Source organism: Choristoneura fumiferana, chromosome 29 (assembly GCF_025370935.1).
Source record: "Choristoneura fumiferana chromosome 29, NRCan_CFum_1, whole genome shotgun sequence".
Classification (NCBI taxonomy): domain Eukaryota; kingdom Metazoa; phylum Arthropoda; class Insecta; order Lepidoptera; family Tortricidae; genus Choristoneura; species Choristoneura fumiferana.
Window position 1 is genome coordinate 2,507,340 of NC_133500.1, and position 18,990 is coordinate 2,526,329.

Below are 18,990 nucleotides of genomic sequence, written 5' to 3' on the forward strand. Positions count from 1 at the left end.
AAACACTTGAAAAATAAGCCACAGCAAATATGTAACAAATAAAGGGGCAACAAACTCTTTATTGTACTAAGGACGTCTTGTAGGCTTTTTTAAATCTTGATTTAAGGCTTAAACTGACAGTTCTTGTATGGATCTGACAGGACTTCGGACCACTTAAACCTAGATTAAAAAGCTTGCAAGTGGACGTAAATAAGTAAACAAACAAAATTGACAAACAATTATAAAGGCTTATAAGACAAAAAAAAAACAGTGGCTGAGGCAGGCAGTCATGTACACTGCTGGTTTTGGGGCAGTCCATCCGATAGCAAGGACATTATGATCATTACATTCTTTTGGTATCATAAGTAAGTCATTGTTTTTTTGAAAACGTTTTTCAATGAAGAGACTCAAGATTGTTTACCCTTTTTCTAATGCTAAAAAAAACGAAGCATAAACTAGGTAACGCTGATCGTGTCGGACGGATTAGGGCAGCAGTGTCTTTCAATATTACTTTACTACTAATAGGCCGAGGCGTCACTACGGCTAAACCGCCGCGGTTTTTAACCGTGTGACTTTGTGAATAAAGTAAACTAATGCAAGCGGCCGCACTGGCGGTTGTAGTTTAGTTTTATAAAAAGGCATGCGGTTTAGCCGTAGTGCGGCATCGGCCATAGGTCAGAATTAGTATGAAAAAATAAATTAGTGGGTAGTTTTGTGTTGTAATTATTAACGGAAGGATTGACAAGACTGCCCACAACCACAACAAACCGCGTCCTGTCTACTGCAGTTTCCTCGCTGATAGTTGTGATCTATGCATACGGCGTTTTTTAGACTGTCGACGTGTTTACATCGATACAAACACGAGGTATAATGGCTGCTCTATGTAATAAATAACGCACTGTCAACGCACGTTCTTTCGACGGCGCGATAAAAAACGCAGTCTGCAAAGGCCCTGTGCGGTTAGGCAGCTAAAGAAACGTAAATAAAACAATCGATTCGCTTATATCGAGTGTATTTCTGGATAAATTGGTTACAAAATGCTCATCCGCCGACCAAAGGCCGGGCACAAGCGGCGCAACGTTTAGCAAAGACGAATCCCAAACGAAAACTAGACGATCGTACAAAATCGCACATCCTTTAGTATATATTACAATCTAAATAGTATAAAAAGCCGACCGGCGTTCGCTAACCTGTATAACAAAAAAAAGTCTGCTTCGCTGAATTTAATTTAGTTTGAGCTTAACTTACTCTTTAGTTATTTTATAGGAAAAAATATATAATTAGTATAACTTAAATTATTACATAATCCCTCTTGCAGTTTATACAGTATCTAAGTTCACTATTCTGTACAGCCTGCGTCGAGAAAGCGGATTGAAGTGATATAAAAAGAACCCTTGCGTGCTTGGGTATGGGCGAGAGCCGCCCGTAGCACGGAGTATAAATACTGTTTAACTTTAGCACTGGGCGGCCGCGGCTGCACGGCGGTAGCGGGTAAATGCTTATTGGCGGTCGGTGGCGCGCAGCTTCTCCTCGACGGCTTCTTGGGACGCCTCCGAGAGGTCGGTCGCCTGGATGTATTTCTGTACGCCGACTAGAGACTTCTTCAGCGCGTCGAAAGAGCTGGAACAATGGTAACATAATATATTAACACGCGCGAGTGACGAAACGAGTCGCGAGGCAAGTCACGAGAATTGTGTGTATGGACCTGCCTTTAATAATAATAATAATAAATGTTTATTTGACATAAAACAGTTCTACAAAAATTTGAATATCAAATACATTTATAACAAATACATAGGTTTTCGATATCAATTTTTATAATAGAAAAAATAAATTATAAACATGCAGAATTTATACGCACACATGTGAACGTGTGTGTGTGTGTGTGTGTGTGTGTGTGTGTGTGTGTCTCTCTCTGTGTTCAGTGTCAGTTTCCCGTCCAAATTTCTATAATAGTATAGTTCGTTTACTCGTATTTTAGGATTAGAAAAAGGGGTAAACACCATTTTGAAGTCTTTTATTGAAAAACGCTTTCAAACAATAGTACTATTTATGAAACCAAAAGAACGTAAATGACATAATTTGCTACAAAATTAACACTTTTTAAACGTGTTCATCAAAAACCGGCCAAGTGTGAGTCGCACTCGCGCACGAAGGGTTCCGTGCCATTTACACTCGCGGTCAAATAATACGGGTCAGTGGCGAAAAACTTGAAATTTTGCAAATTAAAAGGAATACTTACACGAAACTGACACTCACTGACTTAATACGATATTAAAGAGAATTTAATATCGTATTAAATACAGCCTTCAGTCATTCAATGTTTTACATGGTAGCTGGAAAAGTTAAAAAAAAAAAAAAACGAATTAGGGTTTAAATTCACATTGCACACTCTTTCTTTCTCTCTCTCTTCTCTCTCTCGACTCTTTTTAGTCTAACATCTGGTAGCATGGTGTATGGTTGTGTTGCTCTGAAGATGAGCTCTGGTTGAGTTCGAAACGCGTCAATGTATTGTGGTGGTGTGAGAGATGGGTTTGTATGATTTGTGGGTGTTCTTACAATGTGGAGGTGGAGGAACTGCATGAAAACGCATATCGTAGCCCACTATTGCCAATTTACATTTGATGACTAGACAGACGTCTATTAGTTGGCGGCAATAAGTCTAACTTAGAATTATTTAGTATTATATTAGTTAACAAAGGACAAACAGGGTGCTTATCTTTATAATTATCTATATCTCACTGGGAACAGTTTTATCAAACACTACTCGATATCGTAATGTTATTAATAAGCTTTTGAGGACAAAAGGTGACGCTATTTATGACTGTGAATTAATAGTTCCATTTTCCAGTGCAAAATAAAGTTATGATGGTGCCTTTATGAGGCGCGAAAGTGGTGTAGACAGTCTCGCTCTACCTTAATCATGGGCCGATGGGCTAGAGCTGGAGCTGCTAACAAAAAGCTTCATAACTAACGAAATAAATATTATCGTGTAATAAGTGGAGCTGTCGTATAGCTCAAATTTGGGCTCTATAGAAAATCAGCATCGCTGCACCAGCTGTGTACATGCCGCGTGGAGACCCTCTTACTACAATGTTAGTTACATTATTTGTATAATGTATTATTGTTTTCTTGTGTTTGGTGGTACTGTCAAGACTGTGAATATATTTTTTCTTTCTTTTTAATAATAAAACATAAGTATTTACCTAGAGTACAACATCTTCTTCTTAACTTTGGCGGTGTCGGGGCACCACGACATCAGGAACAGCTTCTGTTTCTTGCTCGCCTCCGACGTGCCTTGGCACTGGTGCGTGTATTCAAAATCGAACAGGCCATATCTGGAACACAAAAAAAGTTACTTTTAAGTTGTTTTTTTAAGAGGTATCAAGAAATTCGAACTCTTTTGGGAGTTTTGGGGGTATGCTACGGTGGTTTGGATATTTTGAGAGTTCCTGTAAGGGTTCCGTTTTCGCAGACTGGGGGTATCCAGACACAATCTTTTTTTTTCAAAATGGTAAGAGCCGCTTCGAGACCGTCGTAGACGGTATACAACAAATGATTGTTCAGAAGTAAAGGATAAGAGTCATAAGAGTGTAACCTAACCAACTTAAGAAAGTTAAAAAACATTGTTATCTCCAAATCCAATATTTCTAAAATGGCCGAACAGATTTCTATCAAACATAGCTAAAAGCCCCCGCTAGAAAACTTGCTTGCACATTAAAAAACCGCATCAAAATTGGTTTATCAGTTTGAGAGTTGGAGTCTCTCTTTATAACATTCCTCTTCTGTGCCGAATGTTAAAAAGCGCTCTAAATCCGTAGATTCTATTATAATAAGGCTTAAAATATAAAAAAAAGTTACCTGCACTCCCCAGTGCCGCCCTGCTGCAAGTGTTCGAGGAACTGATCGTATTCGGCGTTGCGCTCGCCGACGGTCTCGACGTCGATCTGTTTCTCGTCGCGGATGTAGAACACGACGTAGCGGTGCTTCTTGTCCTTCTTTATCTCCTCGTACGTCGTCTTGCAAGCGTCCGACACTGTCACACCAGACGCCTGGAAAATGAGGAGAGAATTGTTAGAAAAAACAAGGTAACTCGAATAGACATGACTTTGTGACCGACCAGCCTTCACTTGTTTCAAAAGGTGACCCCCATTAGTGTCTCAATATACCTTCACCTCACCCTATTTAAGCTCCGTTTCCAACAGAGATGTGCGAGGCTGTCTTGCGAGGAATGTGTTTTTCATGAACCAATAGAAACGTTTCACTTACCTTCCCTCGCTCTGTTCACCTGTTTCTACTAAACATGTGCTGTGCGAGGATACGTAAATGAAACGCAGCCTAAGAGACTATTGTCTGAAGCGCGGACGCTCGCGATTGCATTCACCATCTATTTCTATCTTCATCCTACACAGTATGACAGAAGTGGTGAAAGCGACTGACTACGATTCTGATTGTGTTAGGCTAAGGCCTGAGTTTGACAGGGAAAGAAAAATGCAATAGATTGTGACTGCAAATGCGTCAAACAATAATGGTCTTTGGTTTTATACGCATATGCTAGTTGCCGTTCAGTGACCATAAGAAGACCAATTAAACTATTTCCAATGTCTTATGTATTGGAATAATGGATGTCGGATATTGTAAAGACAGTACTTAACTCCAGTAATTTATTTGAAATCGTTTTAGGCCAGCGAAGGCTATATTATAACTAAATTTATAAACTACATGTCCGTAAATTAATCGACAAGTATCTGGTAGTATAGTATCACAGTCTAAAAACAAGCAATCATTCAGACAGAAGGTAAACTTCAGCCATATCATACATTAACAGTTCAACAGTCGCCAACCATAAATCAGCTTGTCTCGTCCAACAGCGAGACAATACTTACAAGCTCAGCATGTTTATTTGTAGAGTTAAATTAGTCCGGCCTCCTGTGCGTCTGACGAATTTAGACCAGGATTGCAGTGAGATACAGAGGCTTGTAGCTTGCGTTTTATCAAGGTCGACATCATGTTTACCGATTACTCAGTGTTTTGGTGAGAATGTACTGAATCGCAGACGGGTATTTCGTGTATTCACTTCGTTGATTTCGTACAAAAGCAGTAAAGACTATCTTATATACTCTTAAGCTATGTAGATGCGTTTGTAGTTTGGAAAACCTTACTTCAAGTATGTTCGATCCTATGACACACTAGGGCTTGTACAGACGGACTGTATTCCAACTGCAACGTAACTGCCAACTGCCGACTGTCCATACATTTGTCATTGCAGTCGGCACAAGCGCACACTGGCTGCAATGAGGGCTATCGCGTATGAATTCGCCGCTAGAGGCGCTAGTGTAGCGTGAGGTCTCCGAAATGTCAAATCTCATAGTTTTTGGGTGAGCTACGCGGGTTTATTTAAAATTAGAATAATTTTGTGAATATTTTGCAATATCTGAAATTAATTATGGCAAATATGCGTTCCGGGGCAATGAATGTCTGTGTTTTGAGACAGTTTTGTCTTTCGGAAACCTTTGTCCTCCCTTTTTTCCGAACAAAACGGGGACTATGCAACACTGTGGCATGCTCGATATTTTTATGGTACGGTTTTAAGGTGTATTAAATATGATTTTAATCTAAAATTTGTTTTTACGCCCGTAATAACAGACTTTGAAAGCCATACTTGAAAACCTCACGCAACAGTGCGCCATCTAGTGAGACAAAAAACGATAGCCCTCATTGAATGTATGGGCAGTCAGCAGTTGCGTTTACGTTGCAGTTGGAATGCAGTGCAGCAAATAATCATGGGAAATTAGAACCTTATTGGTGAAAAATACGCATGGTATTTACAGAAGTTATGGGATCTCTCATAGAATTATTATTTCATAATAGTAATGAACGATTGGTATATGTAGCTAAACTTCTGATAGATTTTGGCTAGAGAGAACGACGGCAACGAGGATTCTAACGACGCCGTGGATGACAGGAAAAACTAAAAATTAAATTACGAGTTTGCGCTGCGTACTCCTAAATCCGGTAACTAACGCGAAAGACGACGTCTAAAGAAGTTTGATTACGATGTTCAAAAGGATTTTAGGCTGCAGTTAAGCGAAGGTGTGGTACAAAGACGCAGCCCAAGATACTTTTAATACCAATGATATTATTGAGATACGGGCAACAATGACTAAACCCACATAAATAAAGTCATTAAATCGCGTCGCGATATGAGTAATCGAGTAAACAGATAATGACAGGAAAACAAAACTGCGGATTCCACAATAGGAGCTCATGTCAACAACACAACTGTAGTTTCACGGAAGGTTTCGAGAAACATCTTTAGCCTATGCGTCAGATTTCTCCGTAGACCATTCAACAAACGCCTGTTTGGCGAAAGTCTACAAAAGATCCAGGACTAAATTAGATGGATTTTTAAACGCATTAATACTTATGGTTAATTTGTTCATTTTGTTTATAATATCACGGAATAAATGTGTCAGTCCAGACACCAAGATCACAAATCTCCGGAAATAAGAGCGGTTGCTCATAATTTTAAAATAAACATACTACCTTACACATATAAAAAGTATCGAGGCTGATAGCCAATGTACAGTACAGTATATATTATACCACAGGAGCTAGAGTCTCTAGACTTGGAAATAATTCCGATCCGCATTAGCGATCCCTTCAAATAGCGAACCTACTGTGTTAAATACTTGTGATATCATTAATTAAAAATATAATACTGTAAATCTGTTTTAAAAAATATACCTCGTTGAGTTTCTTGCCGGATTCTTCTCAACAGAGGTTTTTCCAAACCGGTGGCAGATTTATTTTTTGACATTCATAAGTGCTCGTTATATCCTAAATTGAATAAAGATATTTTGCCTAGACTTGAAACTTGGTAGATTATATTCCTTGGGCTTTTACGAGCCATGGGATAGACAGCTAGCTAATTATTCTTTTACTTCGACAGGGGCGAAACCGTGGGATAAAGCTAGTAATATCACAAATTTCAAACATCAACTACAACACTAAACATCAAGACAAAAAGGAAATAATCTGCTCTTCTAAAGTTAATAACCTTATTAACCTCCACCCCAGAAGAATGTAAGGTTATCTCTATCTCGAGACGGGTAGGAAACGCTTATGTAAATAAACACTGTTTTTCTCTTTTGTTTCAACGTGTAGAAATAAAATAAGGCATTGTATGACCAGGTGGCTCAATGTTGAATATGACTAATACTCTCTGCACATTACAATGTTTTTAAAGTAAACGTGATTCTGTGCGAAGTTATCTCTCGGTGGTGAATGCAGTTGAAAGTCTTAACATGATATTGATAACTTTATGGGGTATAGAATAGCGCATGATTGTAATCGCATACCCATCTCTTCCTACCACTATCTTTTACTGTTCGAGAGAAAGAAACGGTGAATGAGTTCGAGATCCATATATAAATTTTATGTTATACGCGTTATAACTACATCTGAGGGCCGGAGAATACCGGAGGGAATGAAATCGTACCGCCGCGCCCATTCATACTTTACACGGCAATTAAGTACTTGGCGCAAGCACCCCTACAACCCCTTCAACGGCCTAACATATACGAAATAGTTTGCAATTTTATAAATTTCAATACATCACTCCCATAGCAACAAATTACTTCAACTACACAACCGCACGCCGGAATCAAACCAGTTAATCGCCATTCGCAGAGCATCTCCCCTCGTTTCGGATTGACCTCTGATAGCGATCCGGCCCGACATCTGCCTAACCCGCTAAACTTTCCACACGTTTGCATAAGTTTAAACGTTTGTAGCTTCTCAAGCTGCATGGCGAATGTATTTTTAGATATCTATCCAAGTTTACCCAGGTTCCGTAATAAAAATATGCTTAGCCGAAAGTCTACGCACGTCTGGTTACATAATGAATCTTGGAAAATTATTAATCTGCAAGTCATGTATACATCAGATACGGACATATTTTAAATCGGCAAGCAGTATTTTTATTTTACTCAGCTCTCTCAATCTGAAGCCTGTGCCCAGCAGTGGCAGCAGTAGGACGTATAATAGCAGAAAAGCAAATAAAAAATCGGCAACCGATATATTCCATAATGTGGAGATAGCTTAGTAAAGCTTATTGATCTATTCTGAACAAATGACACGAAGCTTTCACGCAGATTTGTAGCAATGCAGTAGCAACGAAAGCGTGTGCAGATTAATTGAAAAGTCTATAAGCTAAAAGATTATGCGAAATCTTGTAGAGACTGACTGAACCCTCCTACGTTGTATTATCGAAATAGATATACACGTAGAGACATTGGCCGTTGCTTTATTAATAGACATGAACTTGCACACGTGTGCACTACATCATCTAACCCTAGGAGGACTTCGTTCGCTTTAAAATCCTTCGTATTAATTCGATTATGTCATGACATGAAGATTGGACTTCCTGGACCTAATGTCAATACATTAGGTGTTGTCTGTCTGTTAAATTAAAACTAGTAATTGTTCGATCAATATTTTTAACGGTATTTGAGAAAGATAGGGATTACTAGTAAAGTGTTCTACGTGGGATTGAATTTACAGCGTTTTCTCGACTCGACCAGTTTAGCTTTTGAGATTGTAAAAATATAGATGCTTTCACTATTTAGGTACATAGCTGATAGCTAACATTACAAATATGCTGAGTAATGCCAGCCGTTATAGCGTCATCGATAGTCTGGTTAGAATAGATTTACATAATATTTTAAAAGCTCAAACGAGGCGCAAAAACGCGTCTCAATGAAAATAATTAATAATGCTCTCGGTATTGACAAAAAAACTGTACCTATCGCAAGTTCAAAATCGATGTACAGTACAATGCATATGATGATGCGATCCTCAATTACTGACTGACGCATTTCCGTTGTCCATTTCAAAATCGGAAGCAGACGAGCTTGCTAAGGCTTTTAAATGTGCACATCTGCTAACTATTCTACGCCCGTCCAATGCGATTCGTGACGTGTCGATAATTAATTTCGTTGACTCACACGAATTAGTAACACGGGCGACCTCGAAAATATCTCACTTCAAACAGGTTTAAAACGAACGTTTTCGCTAATCGTAAGTACTGAAGTTTTAGCCAATAAACGTCTCCTTAAACATAGGATATGTAAATCTCTTGTAATAAATGTTGTTGGTAATTTTCGGAGTTATGTTCCATTGCCAAGGCGGATGATTTACGACAGTGAGCCAGTGACGCTGAAATGCCTCCTACGCGGTTCTGAAATAATTCGTAAGAGAGAAAGGACCTTGATAGCAGACGTTTTAGATGCAAGCACCGATTTAATTCGACGTTACGTTACGTTTTACGTAACTGTAAAATAAAGTTTCACAATTTAATTTCGAGATGGAATGTTGACCTAGAACTGCGAATTGCGCTCGTACATCTGCTTCGCCAATATTACAATTAAAACCTAGTTTTGTGTTAAATGAACACAAATGCAACAAAAAATTAATGTATGCTTGGTTGAATATCTATAGTGGTATATCAGACGAGTCGAGTAGAGACTATGAAAGTCTGTAACTAGTTTTGGATAGATTTTCCATGACAGTGATCAGATCAAACGGGACTGGAATGCAAGTCCTGAATATAATTTGCGACAGTTCGCGGAAATATCAGCCACAAATACTAATGACGATGTATATTGTAAATGGACTTCTGAATGATGAATGTGGACATCATGTTCATTACTCATTTCTATTTCCGATGGACAGAATAATTTCGTGTTTTTCATGAAACTGCAACAGACTAAATGCCCCACACGGTCGGCAAGGTCCATAAAATTGAAGTAAACTTTAATGTGAAGAGTTGTAGAGCACTTTACTAAAATTGTAACTTAGCGTAGGTGCAGTTCACAGACAACTTGTGCAGTTTATGGATTCACTGAATCAGCGTCTTATTTAGTTTATTATTATTGTTTAATGATGTTTTTTTAAGTAAACCTTTCCTATCCTATTTTAAATCTAGGGACTAGTCTTGGATTACTCGAGTTTTAGGTTTTTTTTTTTTAGTGATCATCAAAAGTCTGTAACTTCAACCAGCAGGCAAATGTAATTAGGAACAAAGGGGTGTTCCCGTTTAAAAATACATGTCGCGTCATTAACTTTACCACAATCAGACCGATCTGGGCTGTGCCAAATTGTATATTGGGCTAGAAAGTACAATGTAAACGTGAGTTATAAATATATAACATAGATGAATGAGGGATGTCGCAAAGTGTAAAACGACGCTGGCGCCGCTCCAAAGACGATATTGTGCTGTTATGTCAGGCAGGACAGGAGATACTTTGAAATATCGTAATAAATATCGCACTTTACGTGTCTTCAATTTCAAACTGTCACGATTCTATTACAGAGTAGAGTTCTACGTTTCAAAATACATAACTAACTACACTTTACCCGCGGCATCGGTCGCGTCAACCAGTCCAGTCTAAGAGTCGGTACTGAAATTTCTGGATATATTACTAAATTCCCAAAAATTAAATGGTGGTTTTTATCTGCGTTGTATGAAGAAGACTCATGCTTAATGTCCCTAGACTTAGCGGTTTAGATTTCGGGATTTTACATAGACGTTCATTATGTAGCACACTATCGAGGACTTCGCAATGTATTAACCATTATCACGAAAAACTCAAACACGGAAAGAAATGGTAAGAAGAATATGTGTATTTTGGAAAAAGTAAGTACGTAGTGGTGTTTAAGAGACAAAGAAAATAATGGGAATGACGGGACACACGTCTAGAAACCAAATGAAAAAAAAAAACATAGAATGGTACCCACGAGATGGAATAAGACGAAAAGGTCTCAATTTGACAAAGTTGGGAAGATGATCTCAGACTACGAATAGCACAGAACTGGAGACGAATGGCTTTGGATAGAAGAAAGTGGAGAGCTTTAGAAGAGGCCTAGAGGTAAGCAAGGCGACTTTGCTAATATGTACGTCGTAAAAACTTATACAGTTACGGATACTACAGACGGCTATTTTATTCAACTTGAACTTCGAGCTACGTACAACTAAAAACAAAGCAAGTAGTTCGTGTCCACCAAAACGGTAAGAAAAGTCCAGAGGTCTCGCATATGATTCACCCAAGCACCTATTATTAGTTCCGTAATCGTACTTACTATAGCACGCCTGTCTTTTCATCTCATTAAATCATTAAGTCATGTTTAGCGATGATGGGGGTTGAATGACCTCACCGCCAACCATGCGTCACGAGCCTAGTGACTCAGGTGTCGCGGACAATGACGGGACATGATTGGAGGGCAAGGGTATGGAGTATGAAGGCCGTTAGACTTGAACTATACTGACTGATATGTATGGTAGGCCGTGAATCGTTTCAACCGCCGTACAGCCTGCGGCACGAAAGACGCGCAGGCCAATCAGCTCGCTTGCCAACCCGCCCGCCTGGTACCTGGTTTTGTTTTGTACTTCTATGCATTAACGGCTACTGCTAGATTTCGTGCCACGTTCTTCTGTATCTTAGCGTTAGATAGATATCAAAACGTCGTATATGCATACACCAGGTGTCTGCAACCCCTGCGACGCCATTGGTCCATCCATCTGGTGGGAGGCATGCCATCGCTGCATTTTCCGGTTCGGTTCAATAATTGTATGTTTAGTAGGTTTAGTACCTGACTGACTGTGACAATATGGAGGTAGGGACTTGATTAGTCTGGCTTGATCACCAATAGACTATTGGTGGTGGAAGAAGAGGCCTACATTATAGATGGATTACCCAAAGGTCTCCCCGATAATGAAGATTAAAATAACTTGGTGTTTAGAGTGGGGGGTCGAAAGTTATGTGTCAAAATCGATATTAGCTTATATGACGTACGTGATTTTGCCATGTCCCAAGCCTTGCGCCGAAGGTTCTCCCTTTTAGGGTCGGCCTTCGTTATTGTAGGGTCAGTCTTTTTTTTTTTATTCTATTGGATGGCAAACGAGCAAGTGGGTCTCCTGATGGTAAAAGATCACCACCGCCCATAAAAATCTGCAACACCAGGGGTATTGCAGATGCGTTGCCAACCTAGAGGCCTAAGATGGGATAAGTACCTCAAGTGCCAGTAATTTCACCGGCTGTCTTACTCTCCACGCCGAAACAACAGTGCAAGGATTAGCGAGCAAGATGGTGGTAGCAATCCGGGCGGACCTTGCACAAGGTCCTACCGCCTGCCATCTACCATCTTTTTGGAATTAGTGTTAGTTATGACGCTTGACGAGAAAAAGTTCTCTTATTTCTCACCGAGGAAACTGAATCACGTTCCAGGGTGGAACGTTTTCATAATTAATTTCGCTATGATTTCTGTGGCAAACGTATAAAGGATGTCAACATCTGTAGCGGCGTTAGAGTAGGGCGCGATGGGGCATGGGGCGACCGCCCAGGGCGCCAGACTTAAAGGGGAGCCTGAAGCCTTTACCTTCTAGAAAATTCCCAAAAGTTGGGGGCGCCTTGGAAATCTCGCCCAAGGCGCTGGAAGTGCTAAAACCGGCACTGGTCAACATAACATTAGTAGCAAAAAGGTCGTGACGTGATTTAGTTTCCTCGACCGTAGGTACAGTCAAGGATGGAGGTTCACGTACCAGGATGGAACCTTTGTACCTACCACTTCATGTTGACATTCCATACATCTGCCAAAGAAATCACAGCGAAATTGGTTATGAAAAAGGTTCCACCCTGGTACCTACGTAATTCAGTTTCCTTGACTGTCTGTACCTCTCGTTAACATTGTAGGGGGTTTTTTAATCGCAACTACCTATATCAGACTATGCCATTAACTACCTACAAATAGGTAATCTACCGCTAATAGAAAGTTGATAAGTAGATCCCGTTCTAAGAAAGAATGTAAGTGTACTTGATATGGATAGCATGATAAGGGATTTCCCTTATCTAAACGTTATTATGATTATTTTCATTTTTTTTTGTGACAAGTGGGTCACTGCTGCTACACTCAAAATAGGTAAGTACTGGAATAGGAAATTCGAATAATGTTATTTTTGACATTCATTTGCATGATTCGAGTTTTGACAAGAAAAAGTATTTTGTATGAATTTAATTTTTAATAAAACCCTTTTTCCTGACTGCACTTGTAATGTGATGTAAGTAATTCAATTCTATATAAAAAAAGGTAATTCAGTCACTTAGAAGTGGATGTAATTTGAATTGCAAGATTATTTGTAGTTAATATAAGTACAAACAAACACTGTTGAGTTGACCAAAAGCATGTGATACAAATAGATAAAACCTCAATCCTATCAAGTAATATAATACTAGATGTGTTAAACTCTTAAAACAGCTTGAAATGCTAATCTGTTAATTACTAACTCTGCCTCTTTCTAATGATTAATTCATGAATTCACGTGTTTTAATGGTGTGGTGTTATGGATATATAAAATGGGTGTGGTGTGTGGATTTTTCGATTTACTGTCATTTGGTGCAAACGGAAAATGGACAACTCATAGACATATAAGTAAACACAGCTTTTAACAGACATACTAGAAACACCTGGATGAGGTACACCAGCTGTTTTTTTTGGATTTTATTTCAAAATTCTTTCTTCAATTAACATAATTCTCAGTGTTAATTGGTCCTTTATAAAGTAAGTAAGTAAGTGGTGTTTATATTATAAGTTTTTTGTACTGATTCGTGGTGTGCAATAAAGAATATTTCGACTGTGACAACATACAGTATCGAAACTACAAAATACGTTATTTATAGGAGACCAATTTAAAGATTTATATTTTATACATTTAATTTGCTTATGAATGGCACAATAAAAAAAAACGAAAATTTGCAGATTCAATACTGTATGTTGCGGCAGTCGATTTGTATTTGTATGTGATGTGAGGGCTCAGGAGGATATGCAGCAGCAGGACATTTGGTGCCAAAATCATTTGCTTTATAGCCTCGCATTGTAACTTGCAAATCTAAAGTGGGCTTTACTCTGCACACTGGAGTATAGTCCCCTGCATTTATATTTGACAGAAAGGACTGTGCACACAAAAATATCTGACACATCCTACCAGGCCGAGAAAGAGTTTTTATCAGATATTTATTAATGCATAGTTTGTTGTGTCACATATTAATGCTGGTGCAAGCATTGTTACTTAGTATGATACACGGGTGCGATTAATGAACAACCTGTTACCTAATTCTGTGTTTTTGAAACCTTTTCAGGATGAAACCCCCTGCTTACCTCCTCTCAGTTATTTGTATTATCTTACTGTAGAGACATTGAATAATCACACACAATAACTGGGAGAGCATTTTAAAGACTGCGACCAAGGGGCATCCACAGATTGAAAAAAAATTAATCTAATTCATGCTTTTCAGACAAATTTTCCTGTCCGCAATCTCTCTCTAGCTTCATGAGGAACTGCATAGAGCAGTTAGTGAAAGTATATTGTGCTGTGAAGACAACCCGCTGCATGATTTTAATTTTATTTAGGGGCTGTTTCAACTTCATTGATTAGTGTTAACCGGTTGTCTATTGGAACAAAACAAATACAAACGGCATCACACCTAACTGCCAGTTAACACAAGTCAATGGATGGTGAAACAGCCCCTTAAACTACACTCGAGAGCAAAAGTTTCGGGTCACTAACATTTACTTCAATATCTGGAAAACGAATAAAGCTATCGTATTGAAATAAATTGAACCTTATAGACAATTTAATGTTACTAAAAAAAATGCATAACATTTATTACTGATCATTTGTTTTATTTTGTTTAAAACGACAAATTAAAAATGGCGTCAATTTGCTTGCAAAACCAAAACTGAAAACATTTAAGATTTTATATTTACAAGTAGTTTTAACGCAGTTTAGTACTTGGTATTACCCCCACGTGCTGTCTGCACTGCTGCTATGCGATTCGGCATGCTGTACACCAAGTTTCTGAAACACTGTTGGGGAATGTTCTCCCATTCCTCTACCAAAGCATGTTTCAAGTCACGAAGCGTAATTGAAGGAGGATCTCGCTGTCTCACACGTCGTCCGAGCTCGTCCCAGGCGTGCTCGATCGGGTTAAGGTCGGGGCTACGTGCTGGCCACTCCATGGGACGAATATTCACCTCATCGAGGTAGGTTTCCACTACACGAGCAGTGTGGGGATGGGCGTTATCGTGCATAAAGATAGCATTTTCACCGAGTCTTGCCATAAATGGACCGACGTGCTCGTTAAGGATTTCATCCACGTATCTTACGCCATTAAGAGTACCGTTTTCGATCAGTACTAGCTCTGTTCGGCTTTCCGCAGAAATTCCAGCCCAGACGAGAACCGAACCACCACCTTACGCCACCTTTTCTTCAATACAGGCTTGCATTAATCTTTCTCCTGGTCTTCTGCATACCTTTGACCTTCCGTCGTTTTTATACAGCATAAATTTTGATTCGTCCGAGAATATGACATTTGACCAATTTTCAATCGCCCAATCTGAATGTTCGCGTGCATAAATTTGTCTTGCTATACGATGGTGCCGCTCGAGTTCCGGACCATTTGCGGGTCTAAATGGTTTCAAATTACCTTCAGCAAGTCGCCGTCTTACAGTCCAAGCACTAGGGTTGCTTCCACCAAGCCCTAAAAAATGTTGAGTCAGTGCTGTTCCCGTAAGAAATCGATTTCGCAGCATAGTGTTAACTGGATATCGATCTTCCCGTTCCGTTGTACACCTGGGTCTGCCTGTTATTGGTCTGCGTAGGTTCAAATCAGTTTCTAGAAACCGCTGGCGAACACGCTGGACTGTAGACAACGATACACCGACTATTCTTGCAGTTTCTCGCTGACTTATCCCAATTTCCAGCAGCGTGAGGATTCTCGTACATTCCTCGGGTGTGAGTGACATAATTACTACTTTGATAATGACTATTGGATACTTGGGGCACTTCTTATAAACACATTTTATGACAGAACAAAAACAAAAGCAAAGACAGTTGCGAAAATTAGAAGTTCTAATTTGAGAAAAAAGCGATCATTTTGTTTATAACTTTTTTAATGGCATTACTTCACGTCAACCAATATTTTTTTATACGTGTAATGAAGGATTATTAAATTGTCTATAAGGTTCAATTTATTTCAATACGATAGCTTTATTCGTTTTCAAGATATTGAAGTAAATGTTAGTGACCCGAAACTTTTGCTCTCGAGTGTACTATTTAACCCGATGGTAAGTGAAGATGAGACAGCTCGAGCTCTCTGGTTCAGTAACAGCCTGCATGTGTGTGTATGTATCCACTATTTCAATAAGAAACGAAATTATTATTTACTAGTTTACATCCCGGGCATTACTGTACAATTAGTAATTTTTCATAAATTTGTGCCAATTTTTTGTGTATATCTGAAGGGGACCTGTGTCCAAGGGTAAACAGTAAGAGTGAATGGAAGAGTGGATACAGTGGGTGTAAGAGTAAATGGGTTAAGCAATCTATAACACTAGACGTTGCTCTAAACTGTGTCTGTGTCTTGAGGGAATTTAGCTTTTTCTCGGGATAAAAGTAGTTAATGTTATTTAAGGGAAGTGTAGCTTTCTTTAAGTGACAGAATTAAGCATTTAGTTAAGTAGTATCTATTTAGCATGGGTATGCTCTGGAACTAGATATACTCAATGGCACAAAATTTGGCCCACTACATACAAAATTACCTATTTCTGCATACACCTTTTTTGCCGCAGTATACAGTCACCAGCATTAATATCTGCCACAGCGGAGCGTGCAAAAATATCTGACACATCCTTCCGGCCCTAGAAATAGAGTCGTATCAGATATTTATGCACGCTTGTTGTGTCAGATGTTGGTGCTGGTGACTGTACAAATAACCTCTTTACTGGGTAGATATTAGTACAAATGCAACATTCAAGTGTTAATTGATGCGCCTGCTGCAATAAAACATTTGGGGGCTGTTTCACCACCTATTGATTGGTCTTAACTGACGGTTAAATGTGATGCTGTCTGTATTTGTTTTGTTTGAATAGATGGAGACGGCATCACATTTAACCGTCAGTTAAGACTAATCAATGGGTAGTGAAACAGCCCCTTAAGATAATTTGTTATTGATTAGCCAAAGAGAACTCAAGACAGTGAAACTTAGATAGTCACTAATTGTAGTTCAAACAATATAAAAGGTTTTCAGCCCATCAAAATGAAGGTAGATTATAAATCATATTCATGTTAAGTTTACATGGTTATTTATACTCATGAATCAGACCAATGTCGATACATTAAGCTCAATGCAGCACAAATAAGGAAATATAGCATTGGCTAGTCAACCACAGCCTATAAATGTAGCACAAGTACATGACTCAGGTTTTTCTGATAAGATTCCACCTGTTCGTCATAATTCGACTTCTAAAACGTTTATCGCGAACCAAAATTAGGATAATTGGAGCAGTATTACCGTAGTCTTCGTAAAGTTTTGTCAACCTTAAATCAGTAAGGAGTGGGAGAATTGAGTGTGTATCAGATTAGATATTGTATTAACATGGTACGATAATGCAACATGATTTACTCAGTAGTGACCTTGACACTGCCGAGAGCAATACCCTCGGGCTAGTTTCGACCGCCGCCCGACCCGAGCGGTCTATTCACCCGAAATAGACGTGAAATGTATGTGACAGTCGCCGCCAACAGCTATACCATATATGGTAAAACCGAATGCGATTGCGCGCCGATGCAAACCCTACTCAGTTCGATGCCCTCTGCACGCCACCGGCAACGCAAAATAACCTTGATAACACACCAAATGCGATATCCCCCAATGATTCACCCCCTTAAACTCCCAAAATTCTACAGCTCTTCAAAAAAGGCGTTGCAGACTCGTAACCTTTCCAACATACGTGAAATCCAACACCGCTATTCCAAACCTAACATCCGACATCCACTTCGCCAGGCCCAGCTGGCGATTTCATCCAATTAATTAAAGCTAAAAACACAACACGTGGCATAAAAATCACTGAACGGTGACATTTATTTTCAAGAAAAGGCGTGCGAACTCTGCGGTGGTTCGTGCGAAATATGGCGGCACCGGTCACACAAGAATAAATTCAGTTGTAATTTCGGTGTCGTGGTAAGTTTTTCGAAGCACCCGCGATTTATTAACACAACACGGCCGTAAACACTGTAATTATTCTTTTCACTTACCATTTTTTGATGTTATTCACGTAAAAATTTCACCACTAACTTCACCGACACCACGACAACAGCGAGCGACCGGAACGACACTGATCCGCGCAGTTGGCTATCCGTTATTTTGCGACAGCCAAGAACCAATGGGCGCATGTGTCAAACTGGTCAGTATAGTCAACACACTTTCCAATTAGATAAAAATAAGTATGTAATAATAAAAAATATCGAATTCGACCTGTATTTATTATAATTAATTATTTATTTATTCGAAATTTCAATAGGCTTTTTAAATAGTTTTTAAGTGTCACTACTAGCGGACTTTATGATGCCAACTTCGCAACTCAACTAACGTCGCTGCTCTTGCGATAATAAATACTCGAATATAAATATATATCGATAAATAAGAGTCACATCAACAGGACGAGATAAGAATAAACCCCGCACTTTCAATGTAAGTGATAGAACTAAATTTCGTGCTACGCTACTCGACAAGTGAGTCACTGATTACGTTTACATTTTAGCCAATCACTATCCAGTATTCAACAAATGCCCATATATGGACAGACGGAAATAACTTCGAAGTCGCCATTTTTCGATTTGAAAATTTCGCGCCTTTTCAAATATTACTGTTTTTTTTTTAATTTCGATCGTTATCCGATTATTATGATTGTGAATGGAATTTGAAAATCAGTTATTTTGTAGCACCTCAATAACATATTACCAGAGAGAGCAATAATAATGCAACTTTACAACCCCTTACCGCCCCCCTCTAGGCTTCCAGCGCCCTCAAGGGGGTGTTATCGCCCACTTTGGGAATGACTGGAATAAAGTTTGCGCTTTAACAATGAATATTACTCTAGTAATATTATGTTTAT

At 39.0% G+C, this 18,990-nt stretch overlaps 1 protein-coding gene across 1 annotated transcript; it reads right to left on the reverse strand.

Moving 5' to 3' along the window:
• Positions 1-974: 974 nt before the first annotated feature.
• tsr (Cofilin/actin-depolymerizing factor homolog tsr) lies at positions 975-18,553 on the reverse strand. Its single transcript, XM_074109795.1, has 4 exons — positions 18,131-18,553; positions 3,841-4,031; positions 3,186-3,317; positions 975-1,599 (listed from the first exon to the last, which is right to left on the reverse strand). Exons 1-4 carry the CDS (start codon positions 18,131-18,133, stop codon positions 1,479-1,481), a joined length of 447 nt encoding a protein of 148 aa, XP_073965896.1. The 5' UTR covers positions 18,134-18,553; the 3' UTR covers positions 975-1,478.
• Positions 18,554-18,990: the final 437 nt, after the last annotated feature.

Bases quoted from the DNA above. Each gene is read 5' to 3' on its own strand.
- tsr (XM_074109795.1), bottom strand. The intron at 3,318-3,840 runs GTAACTTTTTTT...TTTGTGTTCCAG, and splicing joins GGCGGCACTGGGGAGTGCAG to ATATGGCCTGTTCGATTTTG. The intron at 1,600-3,185 runs GTAAATACTTAT...CCATTGTTCCAG, and splicing joins AAGAAGATGTTGTACTCTAG to CTCTTTCGACGCGCTGAAGA.